General features: G+C 32.6%; 2 protein-coding genes across 4 annotated transcripts in view; one reads left to right on the top strand and one right to left on the bottom strand.

The window, feature by feature from the left end:
• The first annotated feature begins 10,458 nt into the window (after positions 1–10,458).
• LOC107852491 (AT-hook motif nuclear-localized protein 24) lies at positions 10,459–12,324 on the top strand. Of its 2 annotated transcripts, none has more exons than XM_016697527.2 (2): positions 10,459–11,067; positions 11,228–12,324. In XM_016697527.2, the coding sequence occupies exons 1-2, from the start codon at positions 10,863–10,865 to the stop codon at positions 11,908–11,910; spliced, it is 888 nt and encodes a 295-aa protein (XP_016553013.1). In that variant the 5' UTR covers positions 10,459–10,862; the 3' UTR covers positions 11,911–12,324. The 2 variants fall into 2 exon arrangements, with proteins under 2 accessions (XP_016553013.1, XP_016553021.1); XM_016697535.2 differs by having other exon boundaries at positions 10,459–11,058.
• A 6,900-nt stretch (positions 12,325–19,224) lies between these two features.
• Positions 19,225–26,529, bottom strand: part of LOC107866822 (kinesin-like protein KIN-UB) — a 17,988-nt gene continuing 10,683 nt past the window's right edge. The window contains exons 8-19 of one of the 2 annotated variants that reach the window (XM_016712832.2): positions 24,619–24,707; positions 24,161–24,364; positions 23,816–23,917; positions 23,037–23,171; positions 22,815–22,946; positions 21,897–22,035; positions 21,722–21,814; positions 20,963–21,088; positions 20,712–20,837; positions 20,126–20,269; positions 19,764–19,892; positions 19,225–19,679 (exon numbers count right to left, since the gene is read on the bottom strand). In XM_016712832.2, the coding sequence (XP_016568318.1) occupies positions 19,516–19,679; positions 19,764–19,892; positions 20,126–20,269; positions 20,712–20,837; positions 20,963–21,088; positions 21,722–21,814; positions 21,897–22,035; positions 22,815–22,946; positions 23,037–23,171; positions 23,816–23,917; positions 24,161–24,364; positions 24,619–24,707 (1,583 nt within the window). In that variant the 3' untranslated portion in view covers positions 19,225–19,515. Of the gene's footprint in view, positions 19,680–19,763; positions 19,893–20,125; positions 20,270–20,711; positions 20,838–20,962; positions 21,089–21,721; positions 21,815–21,896; positions 22,036–22,805; positions 22,947–23,036; positions 23,172–23,815; positions 23,918–24,160; positions 24,365–24,618; positions 24,708–26,529 lie in introns of both variants that reach the window. The other variant, XM_016712824.2, reaches the window with a different exon arrangement.

A 26,529-nucleotide genomic window follows, 5' to 3' on the forward strand; every position in this document is an offset into this window, starting at 1 on the left:
TTTTAAGGATCAACATTAAGTTGTGCGTAGTACGGCTTAAGCCGACTATTCTATAGAGAAGAGCAAAGATTCTTGATCTTAATTTAAAGTATATTATCTACTCAACCACTAATATTGTATATAAGTTTCTTGGGTACTTTATTTTTTTTGTATGAATTTATTTTATCTTGTTAGGCACGTAAAATCTACACGAGATATGGAGTTCATATATTATAATGAGTTAATGACACTAGAAGAAGAGTTATTTTTTGTAAAATAAAAAAAAGATAGTAAAATCTCGTGAACAAACAAAAAACAACTTTTAGCAAATTATAGTATCTAGTTAAGTAATATTAAGATTGGTTGTGTGTGAGTTAAACAATTTAGGTCGTTGGGAGATTCATGATTTTGTGTTATTAATAAACAAGAAAAAATGCTATACATAACAATTTTTTCGAGAAAAAGTCTCTTTCCATTAATTAAGAATCCGTACAACAATTAGTAAAACAAAAATTATGTGTCTCCATATCCCAAATCCATTTGCTAGTAGTATTATTTTTCTTTTGAAAAGTACGGTTCCTATGACTTTTGCAAGCTATTTATGAAAAAAAAAAAAAAGGTTATATATTTATAAATTATAATATAATTAAAATCTGGACCTTTTGAACCAACTGTTCAAAGACATTTTTAAAATTATTGCAGAGGCCAGAGGGTACATATAAAATTCAATTAGATAATGTTAGGGGTAATAAGTAATTAGATCTTATGTTTGTCAAAGTCACTCCATCATGAAAATTATGTGTCAAAGAAGCATATTTGAACAAATACGTATACTCTATGGGTAAATTTAAATATTTCACCCAAAAATAAATAATAAACGGCGGAGAATTTTTTTTATTTTTTTAAGGAAGAAATAAACTGAAACTTGATACAAATAAATACTCCCTCTCATCTTCTCATCTTTTCAATATGTTACTCTCTTCTTCACGTATTACTTATCTACTTTTTCTTTTACACACTTCTTACATAACTATAAATAAAAGAAATACTTTTACTTATTTACTCTTTAATTCTTTTTAATAGACTCTACATTTATGTAATTTTTCCATCAATATCAAAACTAAACAATTATAGAACTTGTTTAGAAGGCATTTATTTTGTTTCAAGTCACTTACCCTCCAAGAAATATGAAATCATTAATTAATTAATCATTTAAGGAGTATAATTTAATCAAGGCCAAACCCATCGCCAGCCCCCTGAACTTGGCACCATCTTTCACTTAGGCACCTTAAGTGAACGATGTTCATTTTTGACACCTCAACCAGCTATTAACTGAGTCATTTTGACACTTTTTTGCATCAACTCTAGTGCATGAATTGCACTCTCGTTTGACATGAATTAAATAACCAATTAATTTGTGCCAACTCATATTAAATTTTCATGTCATTATCTGTATCCATGATTTTTTTTTGAAAAAAAAAAGACCAAAATATATTACAAGGTGTCCAATGAATTAATGACACATGGCTTTTGACCAAAATAAGTACAAAAATTCTTTCACTTCATCTTCCTCACCCAGCCATTCTTCAAGCTTAACCTCCATCAATGGAGGTTGAATATCAGTATTCACAATTCAAAACTCTACACCCAAATGTCCAATCTTCTCATCCTGAATTTTCAAGGGGCAAAGTCTGCCACCAAGAACAGTCAATACCTTATGTGATCGTCGCGTATTAGGGGGCATAAACATAGCTGATGTACAAGTAGCCCTAACAGTAAAATCTCACACTCAACTAATCTAATTAATCCGGAAAAAATATAACCACTTCAGCTGTGTGGGTTCAAACCATAAGAAATTCACGATTTTCTTTTGGGATTTCAAACCATAAGAAATACGCATCCAATTGATCTAAAAATAATGATTAGAAACTAGCAAACCTCAACTAATACTATACCTCTTCAATTTTCTAAATCTAAAATTTAGCAAAGGAGCATTTTAACTTCAATGGTGAAAAATAGTGAACTTGACCTTCAAAAATTAATGGTGAAAACTAGGGAGCTTGACCTCAATGGAGCAATCACGATTAGCTAGTACTATGCTATACAATGTGTTAAGAAAAGGAAAAAAAATGGTGAAAAATTAATGACTTAAGATGATATTGTGAGTTTGACTTCCAAGAATTAATGGAGTAAGACGATAAAAAATGGTGGAAAACTAATGGATTAAAGAATTAGGAAGAAAGACAATAAAATTACGAAAATACTCCTGAAATGCGCTCAAAAGCGAGTGTAATACATTCTCTTTGCTGAATCAGCAAAAGGTGTCAAAGTGACATAGTTTATGGCTACTTGAGGTGCCAAAAGTGAACAACGTCCACTTGAGGTGCCAAAGTGAAAAATGGTGCCAAGTTTAGGGGGCTATCGATGGGTTTGGCCTTTAATCAATGCTATTAAATGAACTTCTTTACAGAGTACGTATTCCCTTCTAGTGTCGGCTATCGTTGCCGACAGTAAAATTATCATTTTATTTATTGCTTTATAAGGAATGTGTCAAGTCGATATTGAACAATTCAAACTCTGTTTGTTATGTTTTTGAAATTCTAAAATTGACTGTTACTACTTTAATAATTGTTTAGAGATAAGTAAAAAAAAACTAAAATAAACTAAATAAATTTCTCTTAATCTACTAAAAGGAACGAAGGGAAAAAAACAGCGGAGAACCATTGGAGGTTGTAATAACGTTCATTTAATTTAGGGATCCAACTGTACATAAACGTATCTAAATTGTAAGCTACTTATATCTCAGAGTTATTGTGAAATTTGATGGTGAAATGACCATTACCTGTTTATGGAAGTTAATGAAGCATTAATCAATGGAGAGGAATTTATAGTACTTAATTGACAATTAAAGTGGCATCTTCTAGTGTGACAGCGCTGATAATAATTTTATAATTTGTAGATAAGGTTGGACTTTCTTAGCATAAACCAAACTAGTAATTAGTATAGTACTAATTTATTAAGCTATATATATAAGTGATAATTGCATTGATTCCAAACAAATGGCCACAGGCCACCAGACACATGCATTCAGTTTTGTCGCTTTCTTGGTTTTAATTTAATTGGTCAGTGCGGAGTTAGAAGATTTTTACTAAGGGGTTAAAAAAGGAAGTAAACATATAAATTAGTCGAAAGAAGTTTAATGTCTATTATATACATATAAAAGTAATTCAATCATTTATAAATAGTATAATTTTTCGTTGAAGTCTTTGGATAACCACCTGGTTCCAAGCTAGCTCCACTCCGTTCGTCCACTTTAGAATAAATAAATGTCCACTTTTATCTGTGGTCATTTGCTAATACATTTTAAAGGATGCTAACTGCTAAGTATAACAAAATTGTGATTTTTTTTATTTTTTTTTAAAAGAATATATCAAGTTAATACTTGACAAAGGGATAAATTGACATTTCTTTATTAATTTACTCCCCATTGTTATATCTCAAAAAGCACAAATTAAGGTGCCTTCCACATGCACTTTGGCTCACTTATATCGTTCCTTCTTTCCCAACTGGTCCACCCCACCACCCATGCACTCTTCTGAAACTCCCAAAAGATAAAAGAGTTCAAGTTTTATCTTCTGACACTGTGAAATTATTTTATTTATATGACTAGGTCACTTATTGAATGTGTTCTTAAAACTTTATGAAATAATGGTTCAAATTAATTAAATATGCCCTCCTTTAAATATAGTTGGGATAAAAAATATATACCCGACAAGCGAGGCTTGATTAACTGGTCGAGCACTATGATAATCGATCGATAAATTGAGGGTTCAAGTCAGACTAGAGGGTAACTAGAAACACTATTGTACTTAAATACGAAAGAAAATTAAAAAATGTTATGTGGTGCTTTGATTGGTACAAGTACTAATTTGTTTGTTATATACTCAGTCTTCAGATAACAACAATTAACACATAGATTAATGTCACAGATAACGACAAGATTATTATTGAAACTTATTGAAATCAAATTAGCAGAATATAAAGGCGTATTAGCAATCAAATTAAACTATTGAAAGTTTCTAAAAGTTACTTATCTCAACCTTCTTGAAGACCACAAATTTGCATGTGCATGAGTTTCCTAGTCTAGTGGATATATACTTGTCTTTAGAGTTTAGCCCTTTAAGAGTTTATGCTATAGTATATACTACTTATATAGTAATAGTACTGTACTTGTGTACCCAACAATATATAATTTCTCTCCTATACTAGCAATAATAAGGTAAAAAATTCTAACATAGAATGTCAAATTTGTGCCATTTCTGGATATGTTTTGTCTCAAATATACAACACAAAAATTATTACAAATGTTAATTAGGTCTATCGATAGTTATACTTGTTAAAGATTATAGATTTCATAATTTACTCTCTCAACTCAAAGTTATCAAGATGTCTAAACTCTAAATCTATCAATAATCATAAATAGGCAAAGACGTAACTACATTATTGGTGAATTCAGTTCAATTGAATCCTGTTACTAGAAAAGTACACTTAATTATATAAACTATTCAATTCACTAGGTATAATAAGTTTATATATTTGATTTCTTTATTCAAATTTCTGATTCCATCACTTATAAAGTCTAACACCTATCCGGTGTTGGAAGGTCGGGAGCAAAAGTCTTATAAGCTTCGAATATCGAAAGCTCTGATAAACATCTACAATAACTATAACTGTCCTAAGATAGCAAAATTTCTTATCCCATAAATAGGGGCGGAGCTACAACCACCAAAGAGTGGTCAGATAAACACCCTTCATCAAAAAAAAATTTCCGAGTATATAAGTTAAATATAAATTTTTTTGAATAGATATTTATTGTTGAACACCTTTGACAAGTTAAATATGCTTATTCCAGCACCAAGGGTGTGCCAATCCACCTTAAGGGCGCAGGTTAGAATCTAGGGACTGATATTTTACTTTTATCACTTACTCTTTTTTTTTTTTAAAGTACGAACATTCTTAACCAAAATCCTAGCTCTGCCGCTGTCGATAAATAGTCATGACCTGCTCATTAAATGTTTGGGATGTTAGGAATATGGTATGTATAATCAATGAATCCAATTGACAAGCCCATTGGTTCTCTTAGATATGAAGCATTGGATGATGGAACTTGGTTTATGACTTTATGAAAGATGGACATGAGATTCATTCACTCATCAATATTTAGCAACAAGATGTGAAGTTGGGGACCCAAAATTACCATCCTATTCTATGTGTGTTAGCTAGGCAAGGAGAATGAGCCGACAAAGAGCATCTTTACTTAGTTTTTCTCCCCAAAAGAGATCATGCGAGGTAAAAATAGTGTGGACCAAAGCCTACTACCTACTGAATTACTACTACTACTCTCTTCTTTTCTCGTTACTTCTTCTAGTCTGATCTTTTCCTGAAATCTATGCATAATGAGAACTTTAATATATTGGAATGTCCTTTTAGAACGAATGTTTCAATTTTTCTTTTCGACAACTGTTTATCTTCAACATGACATGTAAGAACATAAATTAAGTAATATTTTAATACATTTTATATATTTTTAATTTGAAATCACGAAATTCAAAAATTTTCTTTAAATAATTTTTTTTATTTTTTTTATTTTTTTTTAAAGAGTTGCACTCCCACTATGATGGGGTTTGGGAAAGGGTCGAAGAGCTATCTACTGCATGCAACCGTTTCTTATATTTCTGACAGATTACAAGATAATACTTTGCCAATTACTTCACGACCCCTCTTTTATGCCAAGTCAAAAGCAGACATATTGGACAGGAACGGACTTATGAGTAAATATTTGGTGCTCTAACATCCGTTAAATTTGAGGCAAATTAGATATAATCATATAAATATATATATAAAAATTGATATAAGATTTAAAAAAAACACCAAGTAAATCAAGAAGACAATTGAGTGCTTTAATTTTATAGCAATACCCTTAAAACTTTGAATATTATATACATGATTGAATTTCTCAAACACTCACAATTCTTAAATCATGAATCCACCACTAATATTGGATACGAAATAGGATGGAAAAGAATCCAAGTTAAAAAAAAAAGAAGGAAAAGATGAATAGGGAAAGTGGAAAAAACAGTTAGTGTTGTCTTCAAGCTCAAGGCCAACCAGGCTCGTGGCCTGGCAGCTGTCAGCGCTACCTTCGCGTTTTTTCCTTTCAATAATACTCTGCGCGCACGCTCTCATGACTCATATTTATAAAAACCTTTGGATTTTTTCGGAATTTAAATTTTATTTTATCTAAAAATGTGTAATTGAGCATAAAACTTAAAAATATAATCTCAAGATGTAATTTCATATAAAAAGTGCTATTAAAATATCATCACAATATCGTATAAATAATTTGAAATAATGATACATAAAATGAGATAAATTCTATAATTTACCTAGCTCAAAATTATAATCCCTTCTCTATCAATCAAACGACCTCTAAGGAGTCATTTTTGCTTATATAATTATGCTAGAATTACAATGTGAAAATCGTTAATGTGATTAATAATAATGAATTAATTGTCAGTAGAACTACTATAAACTTTGATGCTTATGTTTCTTTTTTTAAAAAAAATGGGACAAGCATATGATCCAATTGGTCTACCTAATGTTTTTGCGACAATAATTTAGAACCAAAGAAACCATATACTATGATTGAGAGTATTAGAATTTGGTGGTTAATTATCTGATTATCTTATTTTTAATATAAATTAATGAGTTTGGTGCCTTAAGTATTGGTTTCTGTTTCATGTCATGTATGGAACTAAATTAAAGGTCCTTTTAAGTTGGCAAATTGATGACTTTAATACTTTATGTTGAATTTATTTATTTTGTATATTATACAAACAATTGAACATCACTTCGTTTTTATAGTTACAATATATCAACCTAGAAGCTTCTTTTTATGTATACATTGGCATGTAAGGTAGTTGACAATTTATTTAACCAAGTCCAAGTAATCCAAGACGTTGTATTCAAATATCCCTTTAATTTGTCAACTATAATATTCCTAGGCAAATAAAAACCATGTTCAAATATATCACGTACTATTATTTGTGAGGTTTGATATTGCAATAGGGGAATCAATTAGTAAGTCACAAATATTCTAGCAACTAGCAAAAATGAGTACTAGAAATGAGAATTTGAATATTTTTGTACATTTTTTTTGAGCAATCATTGACTGCAAACTGGAATAGAGGCCGAGGGTCAAATTTATGCTCTTCTCAATTTTGTAATTTCTGATTTATTTATATAAAGATCGCGTCACCATATGCCATATTTTTTAAAAAAAAAACAATCCAAGCATTATATATGGCCAGCTAGTATTATGCTTTGAGTTTGTTTTTTCCTATTTCTTACTATATATAGATATAGCTATGTTATGAAAAAGAAACAACTTTTGGTTTGATAGTATAGTGATCATAGGCTCTGTTGATGCTCTTAAGCATGAAATAACAATGTCTGATCTGTGAAAAGAAAATCCCTTATATACCATCAACATTCGGATTAAACTCGATTAATTTTAATTTATCTCCATAAGATTCATTACAAATTAAAATGTGTCACAAATTTATTTGCATGTTAGCAAGTTTAACCTTAAAATTACGTTTTCTTTTTTTTGTATGTTAACATTTTACATTCACTATTGCATATCATCATTGTCTAGTAGAAAAATCCTTCATCCCAATATTTCCCACCTAAGTATCTTTACAAACTTTGGTGTCCTAATTATTGATAGGCAATTAGGATCCAATGGGGTAGAAAAAACAAAGAGTTGGAAGTTCAAAGAATAGACCCATAGGATGAGGGGGAAGTGACACGTTTTAATCATAGAGGGAGTCATTTTGTGGACCCCACAAAGGACACAAAAACTGATGAAAAATTAAAAGAGGAGATAAGAGTAGGAGGTGCAGAAGATATGGGGCATGTGGTTCTTGGAAAAATTGAAAAACTTAATTGATCAGCACACCACTATCAATTCGATATTACGGGCAGTTCGGTGTAATAAAGCTATCGCTATATGTAATATTCAGAGAAGGGTTTCACCATAAGGGTGTATCGTACACAGTCGTACCTTACATGAGTTGTGGTTAGGGATATGGTCTAGTGGCGGAATTATTCTATTCTTAATTAGAGATTTTAGGTTTAAGTCTTGAGTATGAAAAAAAATCAGTTGGGAACGCTATCTTTAGAATGAACCCTACAACGTAAATCAAAATTAATCGAAACTTTAATATAAATACCGAACATCAAATAAAAAACCAAACAATAATAAGTGCGCACGTTCTTCAATCCAAATTAATTTTGCCAGCTACTCTTACTATATCACTCTCTCAGTTTATCTTCACCTTATTGCCCTTAGTTATTTACTTGTCTCAATTTATGTGACGAGCTTAAATAACTCGTCTCAATTTATGTGATAATATTACTTAAATAAGAGCAGATTCAAAGTTAGTTATGCGTTCATATAAATTCAATAACTTTTGTTAAAACTCTATATATATCAATTCAATAGTTTTTGCTAAAACTCTCTATATATGTATATTAAAACTATTACTAAATGCTTTCTTCGTTTTAAACAGTTATCATATTTTACTTCTCCAGAGTTAATTTGACTAATTTTTAAAGATAAATTAGATAAGGTTAATTTGGTATTTTAAAACTAAAATTTAGTATTCAAAAACTATACGATAAGTGTTGTAAATTGCATACGATAAGTGTTGTAAATTGCAATCTTTGTCATATCAATATAATGAAAAAATATATTTTAAAATATTGGTCAATATCATACTGTTTTAACTCTCAAAAAAAACATTATGACAAGTATTTTAAAATAGAAGGCGTATCTTATTGTAAACTGCTAATTATAAGAATTCATAAGCTTTAAATTTTATATCCACTTTATAAAGAAATATGAAATCTTCCCTTAGATAAATTTTACATTTATCAGTGGCAAAGTCAGAAATTTGATGAAAAATATACAAAATTAAATATATACACTTAAAAAAGCTAACATTTAACCTTTGAATACCACATAATTTTCTATCGAAAGGGTGTGGATTAGACCAGCTTCTCCTAAGGGGCTCCATGACATTCAGGATCAATCTTGAATTGATCATCTCTAACTTTTATTATATATATATAGTTGTGGAAAATATTGAAGTAATATAATATGCTAAGGAAAAGGAAAATACGAAAACCTTAACCAATCAAATATGAGTATATATGTATATCTGAGTGTGTGAAGAGAAGAAAATAGATTTCATTTTCCTTTTACTATATCTTTTTTTTTTTCTTTTCCCCTCCTTTTCATGGTCAAAGAAAAAGAAAGAAATTAATTGATTGTGACAGCCCAAACAAAATGACAAAAAAAGAAGTTCAATATATATTGCATGATGGGTTGGATGGGTTCTTCATATGTTATTGATAAATTATAATATTAAAAAAAATAAAATCTCATTGATTCCTTGTAAACACTACGAGAAGTTAGAGGGAAAAAAGAGGACCCATCCACCGCCCAAAACCAAAAACCAAAAAAGAAAATAAGAACATCATATATTTCCCACTTTCAATCTATTTCTCTAGCTATAAGTTATTTTTAGCTAACCCTAACTCAAATTTGTTGTTTATTCCGTTCATTTTTACTTGTTCAGTATATTAAAAATAAATATATAATTTTAACTGTTCAGTTTAAAAAATTAAGATATAATTTGCCATTTTATGCTTGTTTTATTCTTGTTATTAGATATTATTCGTTTCCTAATGTTTACATATGGCCTCATTTGGCCATGAAAATCATAACGTTCAGGAGTTGAAGTTGAAGTTGGAGTTGGAGTCGTGTTTGGTCATGAATATAAATTAAAGTTATTTTTGAATTTTTTTGAGAGAAACAGGAGTGAAAAAAGTGAAAACAATTCCAAATACAATTTGGAATTGTATTTGGAATTTTGATGGCCAAACACATACTGTTTTCACTTTCTTCACTAACGTACAATAATTTTTCAAAAAAAAGAAAAAAAAATTCATTTCCAAACAGTAATATAGTAAAAATATCCTTTTATATTTGCTTCTGAAGAGGTGTGTCAATTCAAACATAAATAAGTAATAATGGATTGGGGAGTAGTACCTATATAGTCTTTTTTCAAGAAGATGAAAAAACTATCTTCAAGATTCACTTCTTGTTTTAGCTCTGACTATACAATTTACCATTTTATACTTGTTTTATTCTTATTATTAGATAGTATTCGTTTTCTAACATTTAGATGATAATTAATAACGGGTAATATGATAAACTATCCTTTTATATTTGTTATTGAAGAAGCGTGTCAGGTCAAATATAAACAAGTAAAAATGAACGGTGGAGTGTTACCTATATAGTCTTTTTTTCAAGAAGATGAAAAAAACTATCTTCAAGGTTCACTTCTTGTTGTAGCTCATATACAAGAAGAAGATCATCATAGTATGATGATGAAGAGGTTTTTTGTGAGATTAGTGAAAATTCTTGGTGGATGACACCCAAAACCCCACTTAAAAAATCCCTTTTCTTTATGATGAAGACTATGAGTACCTTGGTTCAATAAACAATAGTTACCCCTTTCCTCAAAAAAAAGCCACAAAACAAGAAAGAGAAAAAAAATAGTACAAAATAAGACCAAACAACTCAAAGTCTACTCCCCTTATTCCTTTTTTAAGCTTCTCTCTTCTCCCACTATCTATCTTTACAAACCCTTATTCCCCTTTAGCTAATTAGCTTTGCTTGTGCATCCATTTCTTCTTTGCTTCAACCTAATTTCCATATCAAGAAGAATAGTAAAATTGAAGTTAAAGAATCTATGGATCAAATGAACCATTCACTTCCTCCACCTTTCCACGCTAGAGATTTCAACTTACATCAATTTCATCAAACCTCAGAAGATGAACAAAGTGGGACAAGTGGTCTCAACATGTCTGGCCAAAAGCGAGATCGCGATGACAACAACAACAACAATAATGAAAATTCAAACGGTGGAGAATCGAAAGATGGATTAGGTATGACAGGTACTGAATCATGCAACTGTCTCATCTGAAAGTTTAAGCTGTTGTAGGCAGTTCTTATAACGTTTACTAACTAACTTAATTATGTTTTATTTGAAAGTTTAAGTTGTTATGGAGAATTTATATAAACGTTTATTTACTTAACTATATCTTCAACGAACAGGAAATTCAGGAGAAGGAGAGATCACTAGAAGACCTAGAGGAAGGCCAGCTGGATCCAAGAACAAACCTAAGCCACCAATTATCATAACTAGAGATAGTGCAAATGCTCTTAGAACTCATGTTATGGAAATTACTGATGGTTGTGATATTATGGAAAGCATATCAAATTTTGCAAGAAGAAGACAAAGAGGGGTTTGTATTATGAGTGGAACAGGTATTGTTACTAATGTTAATTTGAGACAACCAGCTTCACCAGGTGCAATTGTAACATTACATGGTAGATTTGAGATTTTATCATTAGCTGGATCTTTTCTTCCACCACCAGCACCACCAGCAGCATCAGGGTTGACTATATATTTAGCAGGTGGACAAGGACAAGTTGTTGGTGGTAGTGTTGTTGGTGCACTTATGGCATCTGGTCCAGTTGTTATTATGGCGGCCTCGTTTAGCAATGCAGCTTATGAAAGACTTCCTTTGGAAGAGGATGATCAAAATCCTCTTCCAGTTCCTGGAGGAGGATCGCTGGGGAGCGACCCTCCTCCTGGAAATGTCGGGGGACCAGGACAACAACAACAACAAATGATGGCGGACCCATCTCTATTTCATGGAATGCCTCCGAATCTTCTAAACTCCATTCAGTTACCTTCCGAACCCTATTGGGCAACCGGAAGACCTCCATTCTGATTAGCTGGAGGTCGCCTGATAAAATTGGAACGATACAGAGAAAATTGACAATATGGCCCTGGCCTGCGCAAGGATGACATATCCACCTTTCTAACTAGCAGAAGTTCATAGAAAGGGTAATTATTTTCTCTTGATTTACTTGTTTCATTAGCTTAAACTCTTTTCTTTCTCATCAAGAACACTTAGAGATGATTTTTAGGAAAAGGGTTTTTCGAGTTTCTTTCCTTTCAATTACTTTACATTTTTGGGGTTTAGTTTTTGCATTTTCAGCTAGGTATTTTTCTTTTGGGATTGTGATAATGAGTTTGATTATGATATGATCATGATGTGGTGGCTGTAATTTTGATCATCAAATGAAGTTAACTTTGTAAATTCACTGTTTTCTTGATGATGTGTATCTTAATTTCATGATGATAAATTCTTGGCATTCCCATAACTTCCAACTCTTTTCATGATTTTCTTGAAAACCCATGATTGTATATATGAGATTCATTTGTTTGGAAAAAGGACATATCACAATTCCATAATCATGATAATATAATTGTGATGATAACAATGTTTTCTTGATAATTGTATTAGTATTAAATATTTTTCTTGCGGAATGCTATATAAGACTTTATAGTTTGTAGTATAATAGATCCTTATGGTTAAGTCTTTTCCTAAATTTTACACATAGCTGGAACTTATCACCACCAAACCGCCCTTCCAGTAATAGTATTATAAAATGTTAGTCTTGGTTCATTTATGAGAGGTGGGTAGCAAAGTATTGACAGACAAAACTAGTAGAGGGGTATGGGCTGCATTATACTCTTTGAAGTTTTATTTTTACCATTTTCTTCTTCTTTTTTTTACCTAAAAAAACAATCAAGACTTTTTTTATGTCCTCTATTTTTCAAGAATACGGTTCGTTTGGTTGGGAAACAAGCTATTTGGGAATTAATTATTCCGGGATTAGTTATTCCAGGACTGTTATTATTCCACCCTCAATGTACAGAACGGGATAAACTCATTCTAAGATTAATCTCGGAATTAGTTTATATCTTATCCCTCGTACCAAACGAGCCATTAGGGTTTTTATGGTATGAAGAAGGAGAGACATAAATTAGATGTGGAATGCACGTGCATCAGTTACTGAAGAAAGGTTCTTTTTCGAGGCAAAAGCAAAGTGTAACGTCTAGCCTTATGTTATACAGTCTGTTCTTCTCTGTACTTAACTCACAGTCTTTGCTCTTTCTCTCTCATAATGTATTTAAGTTTTTTTTACGTTATATAAGCATCGAAAATATGACGATTTTTTATATTATCAGTATATAAAAATAGACTGAACATTTAAAATTTTATGGTTTTGGGATACGATAGAAGACATTAATTAACCATTTGAGTTATTGAGTTCAGTAGAATTCCTCTGGCTTACTGGTGTAGTTAGTTTAAGTTGTGATTGCAGGTAGCTATAACATTTTTTTTTTTGGTTACCTATTCACCCTCATCTTTATGGTAATGACATATAATTATTTTTTGGTGATTTGAGTATGTAAATTAACACTATATATATAGAAGTTAAAACACATTTAGGAATGGGGAGGAGAAAGTGTTTAAGTTAATTCTATACATTGATGGTGTAGACGTAAAGAATATTTATATAGTCAGATCATTACCTTGAATAAATACATTGATAGTGTAAATTTCTTTTGATATAGTCAATACATATAGTTTAAATCTCTAGTAGAATTTTATTGTAAGATTCCGTATACTCTGAATATGTTGGTATTGTTGTGTTGTTTTAAAGTTGAAAGTGAAACAAAAAGCTGAGATTCTTTGCACCAAAGCAATACATATACATATAGTAGCTCCCCACAACACACTCCCCTAGTCACTACATTGCTTGCTTTTAGTGCAACAACCCATGTAGCTATACTCATGTGTTGTTGTAGTAAAAATATGCACCCATCTTGAGATATTCAAAGCCTTATCCATTCTCTCTATCCTCCTCTCTCTAAATTAGACAAACTATCAAAGGCTTCTTCAGCTTTTGCTTTTTCCTCACTGCATGTGGCTACATATATGAATCATTCATTCACACACACAACCAAAAAAAACAAGAGGCATAATGCATGAACATGTCCTTTTAACTTGGCTTCAACTTATATCTATGCCTTTCATCTTTGTGCGTGCATAACTAGATACTTAAACTTGTATAAAGTTGAATAAGTAGACACGTGCATCCTATATGGCGACCTACATGGCCAATTCGTGTCCTATGTGGCATCCTACGTGTATTATGCCACATTGGACACGTGTGTCTACTTGTTCAACTTTATGCAAGTTTAAGTGTCTACTTGTGCACGTCCAAAGTTGGAGGTTATAGATGCGATATGAGGTCAAATTAAAAAGCATGTTTATGTATTATGCCAAAATAAATACTCCTTTGTTGTGTAAGAAAGTATCACACATAATAGTACTAATGTAAGATGCTGATATCAATTCCATTTATTACTGTCAAATTTTCCAAAGAATATAATTGGTATGATAGATATCAACCATTTCGGAAGAAGTATTATAAGAGGGTAGCAAAAATAGAAGAGGTATCTATTAGCTTACCTTTATTATGATTTAAAATAGAAGGATCTATCTTGCACATATACTAGTATATAAGTAAGTTTTACACTAGCAAATGTACTTAAATACTATGTTATTTATCGTCTTATTTTTTCAGATTACCTATAATTATCTTTTTAGGCGATATGATACTATTATAGGATAAAAATTATTTGTACTTTCTTATTTTATAGGCTAATACTCTATCTAGAATTAGTTTTCATAGACTGAAGAATAATGTATTTGACTTCTTAAAAAATTGACTATATTTTACTGATTGTAGGGGCTTTAGTTTTGAATAATATAATTTGACTTGACTGTGAAACTTAGAACTAGTCTCACAGTCTCACTAGACTTATATCCACAAAAACATAGTATGAAGATATACATTGTTCTTCTATGTTGTAATCTCCTCTTCCTTCATCTTTTTTGTTTTTTTCTTTTAAGCCTTCTATATTTCACTTTTTGTTTGTTTATTCAGTCCCAACTTTAGAAAACTCTTGTAAAATGAATTATGTGAACATTCCCTATGCTTTTTTTTTACCTGATGTACATAGGGTGGGCAGATTTTAATCAAGATACTCTTAATGTGGAATCGAATTTAAAGAGTGGCAACCAAATTCTCAAATTTGGATTGTATATCAAAAAAGGTTCACTACAACTTTAAATGGATTCGGAATTTTAGAACGATAACTTCAAGTTTTTATAACTTGATTCTAAACTTATCATTTGTACATATATTTCATACATTTCTTTATACAACTATATTTTTTGAGCAAAAGCTATTGAGTTCGGCTGAACCCGTATATGAGCTTCTGGCTCAACCCCTTGCGATCAATCACTCCACACGTTGCATAAAGATACATAGTTATGTAAAGCCGATTCTTTTTTTCACTAATTAGTAATATTGCATAAAGAGACGTAGTTATCTGAAGTTGATTCTATCTTGTGTTAATTACATTATTGTTCGGACTCTTCAAAATATCAACGAGCACGTATTTCATAGAATTTCTTATATATGTATGATTGCTTGAAAGTTGAAACTATCTAGTGGATTTTTTATTTTTTTTTGGAATGTGGCTAGGCTTTATGATGGCCCCATAAGAATTATCTAAAAATAATACTCCAAATGGTGACCATTCATTTTGGTGTGCAAATGATTGGATCGATGGTAAGCCTATGTTTCATTGCTTCCTATTTTGCACACTTTGTTTTCAAGTATGAGTTGTGTGTTTCATGGGATTAAGTTATTATCCATCATAGTGTTTTTGTCGGGTGAATAGTAGTACTACAAATGTATTACTATGATTTTTTGGTGGGGAAGGATAGACACAATTGCTCTTGTATTGTGGTCTAGGGGTCCATCTTCATAATTTCCATCTTGAGATTTTATCAACTGTGGCTTATAAAACCCCCCATACCCCTAAAAACACAAAACACTCCGTACTTATATTGTTCGGACTTTTTTAAAAATATATTTAGGTGTATATTAAATTCTTTAAAGAAACGTATTTTTTAGAGATACTGTTGAGGAATTGAATACTTGTACAAAGACATCCTGAAAATGAGTCAGTTGTATATAACTAATTAAGTGATTACATGTAATTAATTAGAGTTAGTTAGAATGATTAGTTAAGAAGAGACGGTTATTTTCAGTTGGTTCTTGTGAGCTTAGTTGCATGTAATCACTTAGTAGTTATATACAACTCACTCGTCTTCAGGACATCTTTTGTACAAGTATTCAATTCCTCAACAGAATCCCACGCCGGATGCAATAGCTTTAGAAGAGCCCGAACAATCTAGGTCAATATATATATATATATATAAGAGACAGTTTGATACATTAAGTACCCATTGTTAAATTAATACCTCAATAGAGTGCAATATAGGTAGTGTGCGTTGATTCAAGTATTAGTAATTGATTCTATGTTTACAATTTTTGATTTATTAAGTCACACGAAAGTAATTTTATCACTGCTCAAATGTTGTCTTTCTAATCTCAACACTTGTACAATCCTAAAAAAAATTCTCGCTCTACTGAATCGAAAATTACATCTAAAATTTTAAGTCAAACGTACGTAGGCAACGTTGAACTCATTGTTACTTATTAGTGTCATATATTTGAACCTAGTAATATAAATTTCAAAGATATATTTAAACATGTATAAGATTCAAGACGAGAATATTTGTCTTTAAAAGATTTTTTTTTGTTAACATCATTTGCATATATTCATACAACATCACTTTCCTGAATCTCCAGTTCGATCTTATTCAAGTAAAAGGGGATGAACCTACTGAAATATTTTTAAAGTCCCTACCAATTGAGAGTCAACATGTTTAAGAAAATTTTAAAATGAAGTGAATAGTAGTAGGGGATGAACCTACTGAAATATTTTGAAGTCCCTACCAATTTTAAGTCAACGTGTTAAAAAATATTTAAATATAGCTGTCTATAGCTATTCAAGAAACAAATAAAGTCCAACGACAATTTGCATCACCAAATAGCATTGGCTGTTTTTTTTTTCAAGTGTTAAAGAGGCAAGTTGTACAACTTGCCTTCATAATGCTTGTGGATATATTTTGTTTCTCATTCAATGGCTTTCCTCTTGGATCAACACACTTTAGATTAATAAGATTGGAGTTATACCTTATGACATTAACATCGAATAATTGAAAGTTATCCCATATGTATGGTGGAATAACTTTGTTTGTCCCATCCTCGTACCCTACGACCCCTAAGATATTGGCTTTGCCCCAAAATATAAGGAAAAAAACAATCACTTGGTTCATTTGTTTGCACTTAATGGAGGTCTGAATCTGAATGGACCAGACTTCAAGTCATTAAGTGCATTTGTTTTTTATTAAGATTTTAGCTCTTAATAGGTCTGAATGAGTTTTAATCATTCAAATCTAGAATCAAGTCTGAAGAGATATCCTGGTGTTGGATAATATCCACTGCCACTCTATTCATGATCATCAGTCACCATCTCTGTCACCGCCATCATTGTCAACCACCACCCACCTCCACCATCACAACCATCATCGACAACAAATATCGCTACCAACCACTATTGTCAACCGCTACCATACCTACTACCTCTATTATTCAAATTATATTCACCGCCACCATCGTTGTCGACAGCACCACCATCATCAATCACTACCGGTCAATTCCTACTATCGACCAACTCATCTATCACAACTAGTAACACCGCTAACTATCACTAATACATCACAAACTCACACATTCTTCGGTCGGCACCACCATTGTCACTAGTAACACCACTTTTACCATCACTTCAACCACTACCATTGCTACAATTTATCTCTACTAACAACCATCTCCACCATCACAACTAACAACATCTCCAACTAGCACCAACACATCGTCAATCGTCATGCATTCATTTTTCAATCATCACAATCAATACCTCCAACTACTAACATTAAACGTCACATCACAACCACCACCACCACTATCAACTGTCACCATCATAACAGTCACTACAATGCCAACTATCACCACCAACATTACTAATCACCAACATCAATCATTGTTACCGCAATCAACATTATAAATCATCTCCACTTTCACTAACAAACATAAATATTTTTTTTCGATCAAATAATAATTTTGTTGTATTAAATTACATACTTTTTTGATATATAATTAGTTTTTTATTTGAATTGTATTTTTTATTTTCTTCTATATACAAATAAAAAATTTTTGCACATTCAGATGTTGAAAAGCAAACAGTATTAATCATTCAGATTTCAGATCTAGAAACAACATTTTAATCATTCAAACGTGCATTCAGATTCGGACGTTTGAATCTTAAAAAAAACAAATCCACCCTTAGTATACAAAGTCGTTTGCCAAATGGAGAGGTAGAACAAACACCAACTCCAAATAGAACGTTACAAATGCAAAGGGACACAATTAATAACTCAGAAGAATAAAGAAAGAAATGACAAATATACTTATAAAATAGTATGTGCGTTTGGATTAGAACGTTGATAGTTGATGCCACAAACACGAAGCCTTATTTGGAGGACGTCTACGCCATTGACAAACACAAAAAACAACATCCTTAGCATAACATGTACGTAATAATAATATAGATGAAAAATACACCTCAATCAATTAAACAAATGCTTTTCTAGTAGAAACTGAGTGCATAACTCACTTAACTAACAACGTAAACAAAGTGTCCCATCATGAGCAATACAACAACATACCCGGTGTAAATCCCACAAATGGGGTCTGGGAAGGGTAGTGTCTAGTCTAGCAGCCTTACCCCTACCTTGTGAAGGTATAGAGTGGCTGTTTTCAATAGACACCTCGGCTCAAACTGTTCCATCATGAGCAATATGATGATGAATAAAAAAGATGCAGAATTTGTCACCAGTGAATCAAGTCATATTCACTTCTATAATGTTAATCAAAAATTCAAATCAAAGATGCAATCAAATTGGCTATCAATTTTATGCTCATATCGAATCCTTACTTGCAAAAGTGCCTATATTGGTAAATACGCAAGGTATAAGGCATACTTGCCACAAATTAACTATCAACCCTCCAATACCATGTTCTTTTCTCAACAGAAATTCCCCAGAACGTATATTCATTGACATGCAGCACATATCCATCAGAGACATATAGTATCAAAAACCAATAAGGCAATAACATACCTTACTTTCCAGAATGCAACCATCAAATGACATGTTACACGCTTCAATTGATATATAAATAAACAAATCAACGCTTTACATTTATAGCGGTCCTGCTCTGGTACTACCTAACTCCTAATTCAAGCAAATTTACAAGACTAATAGTTTCTGTAAGCTGCAAACTTATTAGTTACCCCTAAATGGCGTCCAAGAGGTTGAAAACCAATGTCACCTCTTGAAGATAAAACAATTGTTTCTGTGAAAAAGAATCAGCTACCTATGTTAATAACTATATATCCATATCTGAAACCATCTTTTCTCGATGACGTTTGTGAATGTTCAACCATAATCTATCCTTAGGCGTTTCAACTCCGCCTGGAAACTTGGGCTGGAGGTTAGCGTGCGGTATGCTAGAGTCCTTATATCATCTCGTGAACAATCTCTGGATATACGAACGAGCTCCCACAAGGCACCTACCTTGATCATATCTTTAGCATTTATTTCTGTAATTAGCAGTTCTAAACATTCATGACACAGTTTTCCACAGTGCAAGCAAAATGGAAAAGCTAAATCAGACCACTATTTACCATGTTGTGCTAGATGACAGAGTGCCAGCTCAATATGACGCCTTATTGGTGAGGCTTCATTATTAGCATTCTGTACAATCCATGGAAGGGTTCCATCTTCAATAAGGAGAGACTTTCCTGTCTTGCTTCCTGTCATAGTAAGATTATCAATGCCACGCAACTAAAGTAGTGAGATTTCTCTCTTCACCAGAACATGCAATACACCAGCCCAACTGTGTATATGCGGAAACTAGTACAAAAACTACGATATACTGATTACAATATTGCTAACAGCACAGTGAAATCTATTCTGGAGTTTCGTTGGTGGTGCAGGAAGTGAGGCTGGAGAAGCAGGAGAAAAGCCAAGTGTGTATACCACTAACCTTGAGTGTATGCTCTTGATTCACACTTTGCAAAATTGGCAATTCCACGGGCAACTTGAGCCAGAACATCAGGATGTCGGCATCTGACCATTCCTAGTAACGCTTTAACTCCACCTTCTCCTCGTAGCTTTGGTTGTAACTTTTCTGTGAAAGGTTAAAAGATCCAATTGATGTTAACACCAGGATCCAATTACCCACATCTAGACCGCATGCAGAGATACTTGATTAAGGATGTTCTGTAAAAGATTTTCTCATGGAACAATATTTATTTCCTTTTTCTCGTTGGTTCATCCCTTTTTATTGTTTTACTGTTAATGCTCTCTTTTTCCTTTTTTTGGTTGAAGTGGGAAGGCTGGGGGTAGAGGGACAGTTCGGTTGAGGTATCATATCAGAATCTTTTAGAGGGACAGTTCAGGAAGAACTAGTGTTCTTATTACTACAGCTCTACATCAAATGAAACAGTTGGAACGATATCAGAAAGACGGATATTGCCATATCCATTGATCTTATGTTATCTTCTTCAATTACTTGAAATATATTGAAATTTTAGCTTAGAATATTCAGTTTTTAAGGCAAAAAATTATACCATTTCCACAGAGGTTAGCGATGGCCCCGGCAACCATGCGAAGGGTTTGAGGATCTTCAGCTTTGGCTGCTGTGACTGATAACAAACTGATGCCCCCTTGAGACATGATGAGCTCCTGATTTGTCTCTGTTCCATTTTAAAGAATGACGTCACTTAATAGAGAGTGACTTGCATATGAAAAAAAGGGACATTAACAGAAGAATTAAATATTAAACTCATAATATTTCATTAGTCTGTGATGCAAAGCTCACCGTTCATAGCAAGATTTGCAATTGCACCAGCCGCAACTCTGTGAATTGTCTCATCATTGGAGCTTCTAAGAAGAGTTAACAGAGATTTTAGACCGCCAGCTTTTACAATTCTTTCCTGGTTTGCCTCTGAAATAGATGGAATACGAAATAAGTCGACCACCATTCAAGGACTTGATACTACCTTCTTTTGCATTTCTCAATTTTCAACAGCGTCATGTAACATCATTTCGGTTTGTTTTTAACTTTTAACTTTTTATATTCGTGCATTAGGTTGCCAGTAGTAGTATGCAACTCTTATAAGGTCTGTGATGAACGGTCTTAATAGATTGAATTGAGTGAACTTTTTAATTAAAGTGAATTGGATTGACTGACTTCCATTATTGTCCTTCAACCACTGGCTTGGAGGCGCTTTAAAGCAGGAAATAAGGACTAATCCCGTTACTTTGAACAGTGAGGTGCTAAATAAATATTTGCGGTTTGAGTAGTATGGGATACACAACATTCTTCCTTAGGAAAGTGACACTGCTCTAGAGAAAGCTAAAAAAACAGAAGATAGATGCTGAATTTTAGAAAAAGAGTACTATATTTTCGATAATGCAAAACAGTTTTGTGTGTTTTATCCAAAATACTGAGAGACTGGCATATCTATTACTAGATTCATCAAACAGATTGCATATAGGCCCAAAAAACTACAGATTGCGAGTAGCAAGAGACATGGACTAAAAATGTAACACTGAAAATGAAATAGCATAACACTACCTTCAGCCGCCAGGTTTGCAACAACTTTCACTGCATGAATCTGCACATCAGCATCTTCTGATTCAAGTAATGACAATATCTTTTGGAGACCCACTGGTGAAAGCAGTGTAAATTGTATTAGAGAGTAGAAGAGTAAGAATAAAAAATAATTCCTAAGATAAAGTCCATCTTCCACCTTGTTCAAACAGTTTTGCCATTGAGGCCTTCTCTCCATTTCCTGAATCTCCAAGGTGCTGATGCATAAATGGAGGAATGGGAGAATCTAGAGTGCCTGGCAGCTTTACAGTCTCTCCTCTATCAAGATTCCTCCTTGTCTAAGAAAAGAATACAACGTCTAATTTAAGTTAAACTCAAGCAACAAATAAACTCATTTAATCAGCAATAATGCTTATATGATGTGAAAAGTTTCTGCAGAGAATATATCAAGATATATTTATAGATACGCTCCTCACAATAACGATTCACCAATGAACCACAAAAAACACGAGAAAATTGGCAGAAAAAGAAATCCACTAAAGTGAGCAAGTTGCTAGGACAAATTTCTCCCATGGAAAAAATTTTCATCGTCAAAGAGGTGCGGACGTTTGGACAAAATATCCTATCAATTTAATAAAGATGTCTAGTAAAGTAATTATTAAAATACGTGCATATACCAAAGCAATGGATCAAGTGCTACCGCAGCAAGCATAAGCGATACCAAAGTGATATGCAATAAGAACTTTAAAAACAGAAGAATGACAAACAACAAGGTGAGAGAAAAGAAAGCAGCCAACTGAAATACTTTATCCTTCCAGCTGCCTAATTTTGATTGAAGCAGGTTTAGCTCAAACACGATCTAGACAATTAAGGATGGAGCGCAGGAGCAGTTTAGTATGTGATATGACTCATGATTACAGGCCTAAAGATCTAAACAAACCAACTTCACTACAGACAATTCTGGGAGAAAGAGGATATAGTTGACTCTATAGAAGATGCTCCAACTTTTGAACTTTCTTTCTTGTCTGGTGGTCAACCATGGAAAAAATAAGGGCATACAAATTTAATGATTTCTCCAGCAATACTAAGTAACTTTGAAGATACATACTGCTTTTACCTCATCAGCTTCAAAACTTAATTGCATGAGCTGGTTTCGTAGTACTGCAATTTCTTCTTCAAGCTTAGCTTTCTGACATTTTTCATCTTCTAGCATTTTCCGCAGCTTTAAAATCTCAGAATTTCCAGCAGCCTACGACATCACAAACAACATTATCAGCAACCTACAAACTACAATTAAGATATATAAAATGATCAAAAGACTTTTCAGACAAATCATTACCTCTGACCTTTTCCATTGTGCTAGTTGATTTTTAAGATTATCAATTTCCTCTTCTGCCACTTTCCTTGAAATAGTTTCATTTTCAAACAACTTTTTAAGCTCGGCAACTTCCAGAGAAGCAGAGAGCATTGACGACTGCCAAAATGAGAAAAATAAGCAGCAAAGCAAAGTTATATTCACCATAGAACCAGAAATTGAAAGATGAGAGGAAAGCTATTTCACTGTTACTATTCAGCATAATTGTAGGAATATCACAAAGGTTCGGAGGAGAATGTAGACAGTCGCTTAGGTATATGTAGAAGTTCAAAGAGAAGACAAGCATGTCTATTACACACACACTACAAGGAAGAGGCTTACAAAATCATAATTATAATAATCCGTGTTTGAAGAAAATTTCAATGGGACACGTACCCTCAGAAAGACAATACAACCAATATAGCTTTCAGAATAGAAAGTGGACTTCAATTTCATTCTTCCCCTAATAGCACTAGCATAGCTTTCAAGACTAACCTAAAATGCATTCAATATAACACATTTAATAGCAGCAGTACTAGAGGCTAGAGCCAAATTGACATATCATTGTAGCACAATACCATGTGACTTTGTGACCCCATAGCTAAATATTCATTTTAATAGATACAACACCACATATAAGGCTCAAAAGCCTAATACTCATTCCTCAAGAAGTAACTGGTCATCATCATTAAAATTGACCTTCCTTAAGACACATCAACTTTTTGGATCATTGAGAACCTCTACTTATATATGCATAACCTCACCTTGGCCTTTTCATTTTCCTGCTTTTGTTTATTTGCTGCCCATTGCTCCTCTAGCTTGCTTATTGCATCCATATAATCATTCTGGTACCGCGACCTTTCCCTCTGCAGATGATGGAAGAAAGGGAACAAAAAGAGAAGAAAGACAATGACGGTGAAAATACTAGTCGTGGCATAAAATCTGCTGATGCAAAATTACTCAATTCAAACAAAAATGACCATGGAAAATTAGTGTGGGATGAAATAGATGATGCATAACTTCACATAAAGTGAAAGTGAATTGAACAAGAAGGAGCATGTTAAATAAGATTTGGCTGTTGTTCCAAAATTTATGAATCATGTACCTACCTCCAATGCTTCTGCATAACCTTTTTCAGCCTCAGTAATTCGAATCTGAGCTTCTCGGGTGATCCTCTCGATATCATCCTTAAATCCTTTCTGCTGCCTTTCATGTTCTGCAATTTGTTTTTCTAGCTGCATTTCAAGCCTTCTGGACAAACTTTTGTAGTCAAACTCTTCCTTAATTTTCAACATATTCTCCACCTTCATAGCCTGTAAAGTACAAATAATTTACTCCAACTCCTAGCTTGTAAAAATCAGGAAAAGGCAAGAAGAGAAGTTTGCTAATATTCTCTTATCCCCGTGCATCTACTCGCATGATAATTCAAAGAGAAACCCAGAGAATAAATCACAACTGAGTTAGCATTAGCCAGCCCGTGCTGCTTAAAGTATAAATACAAAGGACTACACTAGTTATATCATAAAATTTACGCTCCCATGGGTAAAGAAATTGAGGTGAGGATTACCCTCTGTCCAAACATTATGGTGCTTGCCGTCTCTCCTCGATGACGTGGAGATGGACCTATCGTGATAACCAATGAAGTTCTTGCTGTACCTGTGAGCATTCAACAGTGTGATGGCCTTTGTTAATGTCCATGACAATGTCCTTTTAAGTAATTAGCATCTCAAGGTGATGATTTATGATAAGTGGTCAAGAAGGATACCAAAACAAGGATTATGCATCAAAGGTGATACAGTACTGAACAGATCACATGCTACTTTCATAAGTTTCATGATCAGTATAATGTTAAGCAGTCTAGCTCTAGAGAAGGAACTACACTCAAAATGAAAGCATATAATGTAGGATATCAATCTTTTGGCCCAAAAAGATTTACTGTATTAGAACATCGGCCAACCCAGCAATTCATTGTAGTATCTGGCAGAAACTATATAAAACTCCTAGTCTTAAAGGATGTTAAATCTTTCACAAATTAGTGCACTTTATTTTGACTATGAACTTAAATCGAATCAACCAAGTCAGTAAAATCATAATGACTTCAATAAGGCAGATAGAGATTTATAATACAATTATCCTACATTTGTGGTCATCCCCAATCGAGTGTCTTAATGTACAGTGAGAATCGCCTTTTGTAACCAAAGAATGAACTTATGTTAGAAATGACAGTTTTGGGACAAGACAATCTTCTAGATAATTTAATCCAAAACTTGTTGAATGACTTTACAGGTGATTTCCATACCTTTGAAAAATGATGCATGCTATCTATCTGGCTCTGCATGTAAGGACGTAGTCATGTAGATTGGACTAGAAATAATGAGGGTTTTTTTTCTTTTTTTTTCAATAACTAAAAGTACATCGAACTCAGTAGCTAAATAGGTGAATACAAGCCTTCTTAACAGATTCTCTTGGTAAAGCTAAAGAAAATAATATTATTATGTTTCTTTGTTCATCTGGTTGTTGGTTATTGTGTTAACATCTAGTATGGAGCCATACTAAAAATATCTACATGCAACTATAGATAATTTAATGAAATGCAAGAATGTCCACTTGAAAAGTGCTTTATATAAGCTCAAGTATGAATAGGAATTTAATCATTGTAGACTTACACGTCGTTTGGTTTGAAAAAAAGTTATACCGGGATTAGTTATGCTAGGATAAGTTGTGATAGGATAAGTTATACTGGGATTAGTTATGTTGGGACTATTTTTTATTGAGTATTTGATTTGTTGTATTCAAAGTAATATGCGTGGTATAATTTCTAGGAATAAATTGATTGATTATCAAAATACCCTCCATCTTATTTAACTTTTTTATATATATATATTTCTTTTTAAGCTTTAAATATTCATTTTTAAAATTTTTTATTATTTTTTAGAGAAATTAAAATATATAAATAAACATAATTTATATATTTTACAACCATTTTGAACGGTAAACTGTTCAAAATTTATTTATTTATGAATATATTATACGTTAATTAAACATAATTTATGTGTGTGTGAGAATATATTACGTTATATATTATATTATATATAATTAAACATAATTAACATAATATATTATAATTAAATATATTAACATAATATATATAAAATTAAACATAATTAACGTATATATATTCATAATATATTCATAATATTATACGTTATATATTACATAATTACGTCATGTATTACGTAATATATTATATTCATAATTAATGAATATATTATACGTTAATTAAACATAATTTATCATTTATCGCCGGCCCTCTCTCTCTCTCCCTACCCTCTCTCCATCGCTAGCGCACCGGCCCCCGGTCCCCGGCGCCGTCGCTGACCTTCGGCGCCGACCCGACCCGACCGCCGCTCCGACCTCCGGCGCTGACCCGACCCGACCTCCGGTCGCCGTCCCCCGGCGCTGACCCGACCCCCCCGTC

This window comes from Capsicum annuum, chromosome 1 (genome assembly GCF_002878395.1).
Source record: "Capsicum annuum cultivar UCD-10X-F1 chromosome 1, UCD10Xv1.1, whole genome shotgun sequence".
Classification (NCBI taxonomy): Eukaryota; Viridiplantae; Streptophyta; class Magnoliopsida; order Solanales; family Solanaceae; genus Capsicum; species Capsicum annuum.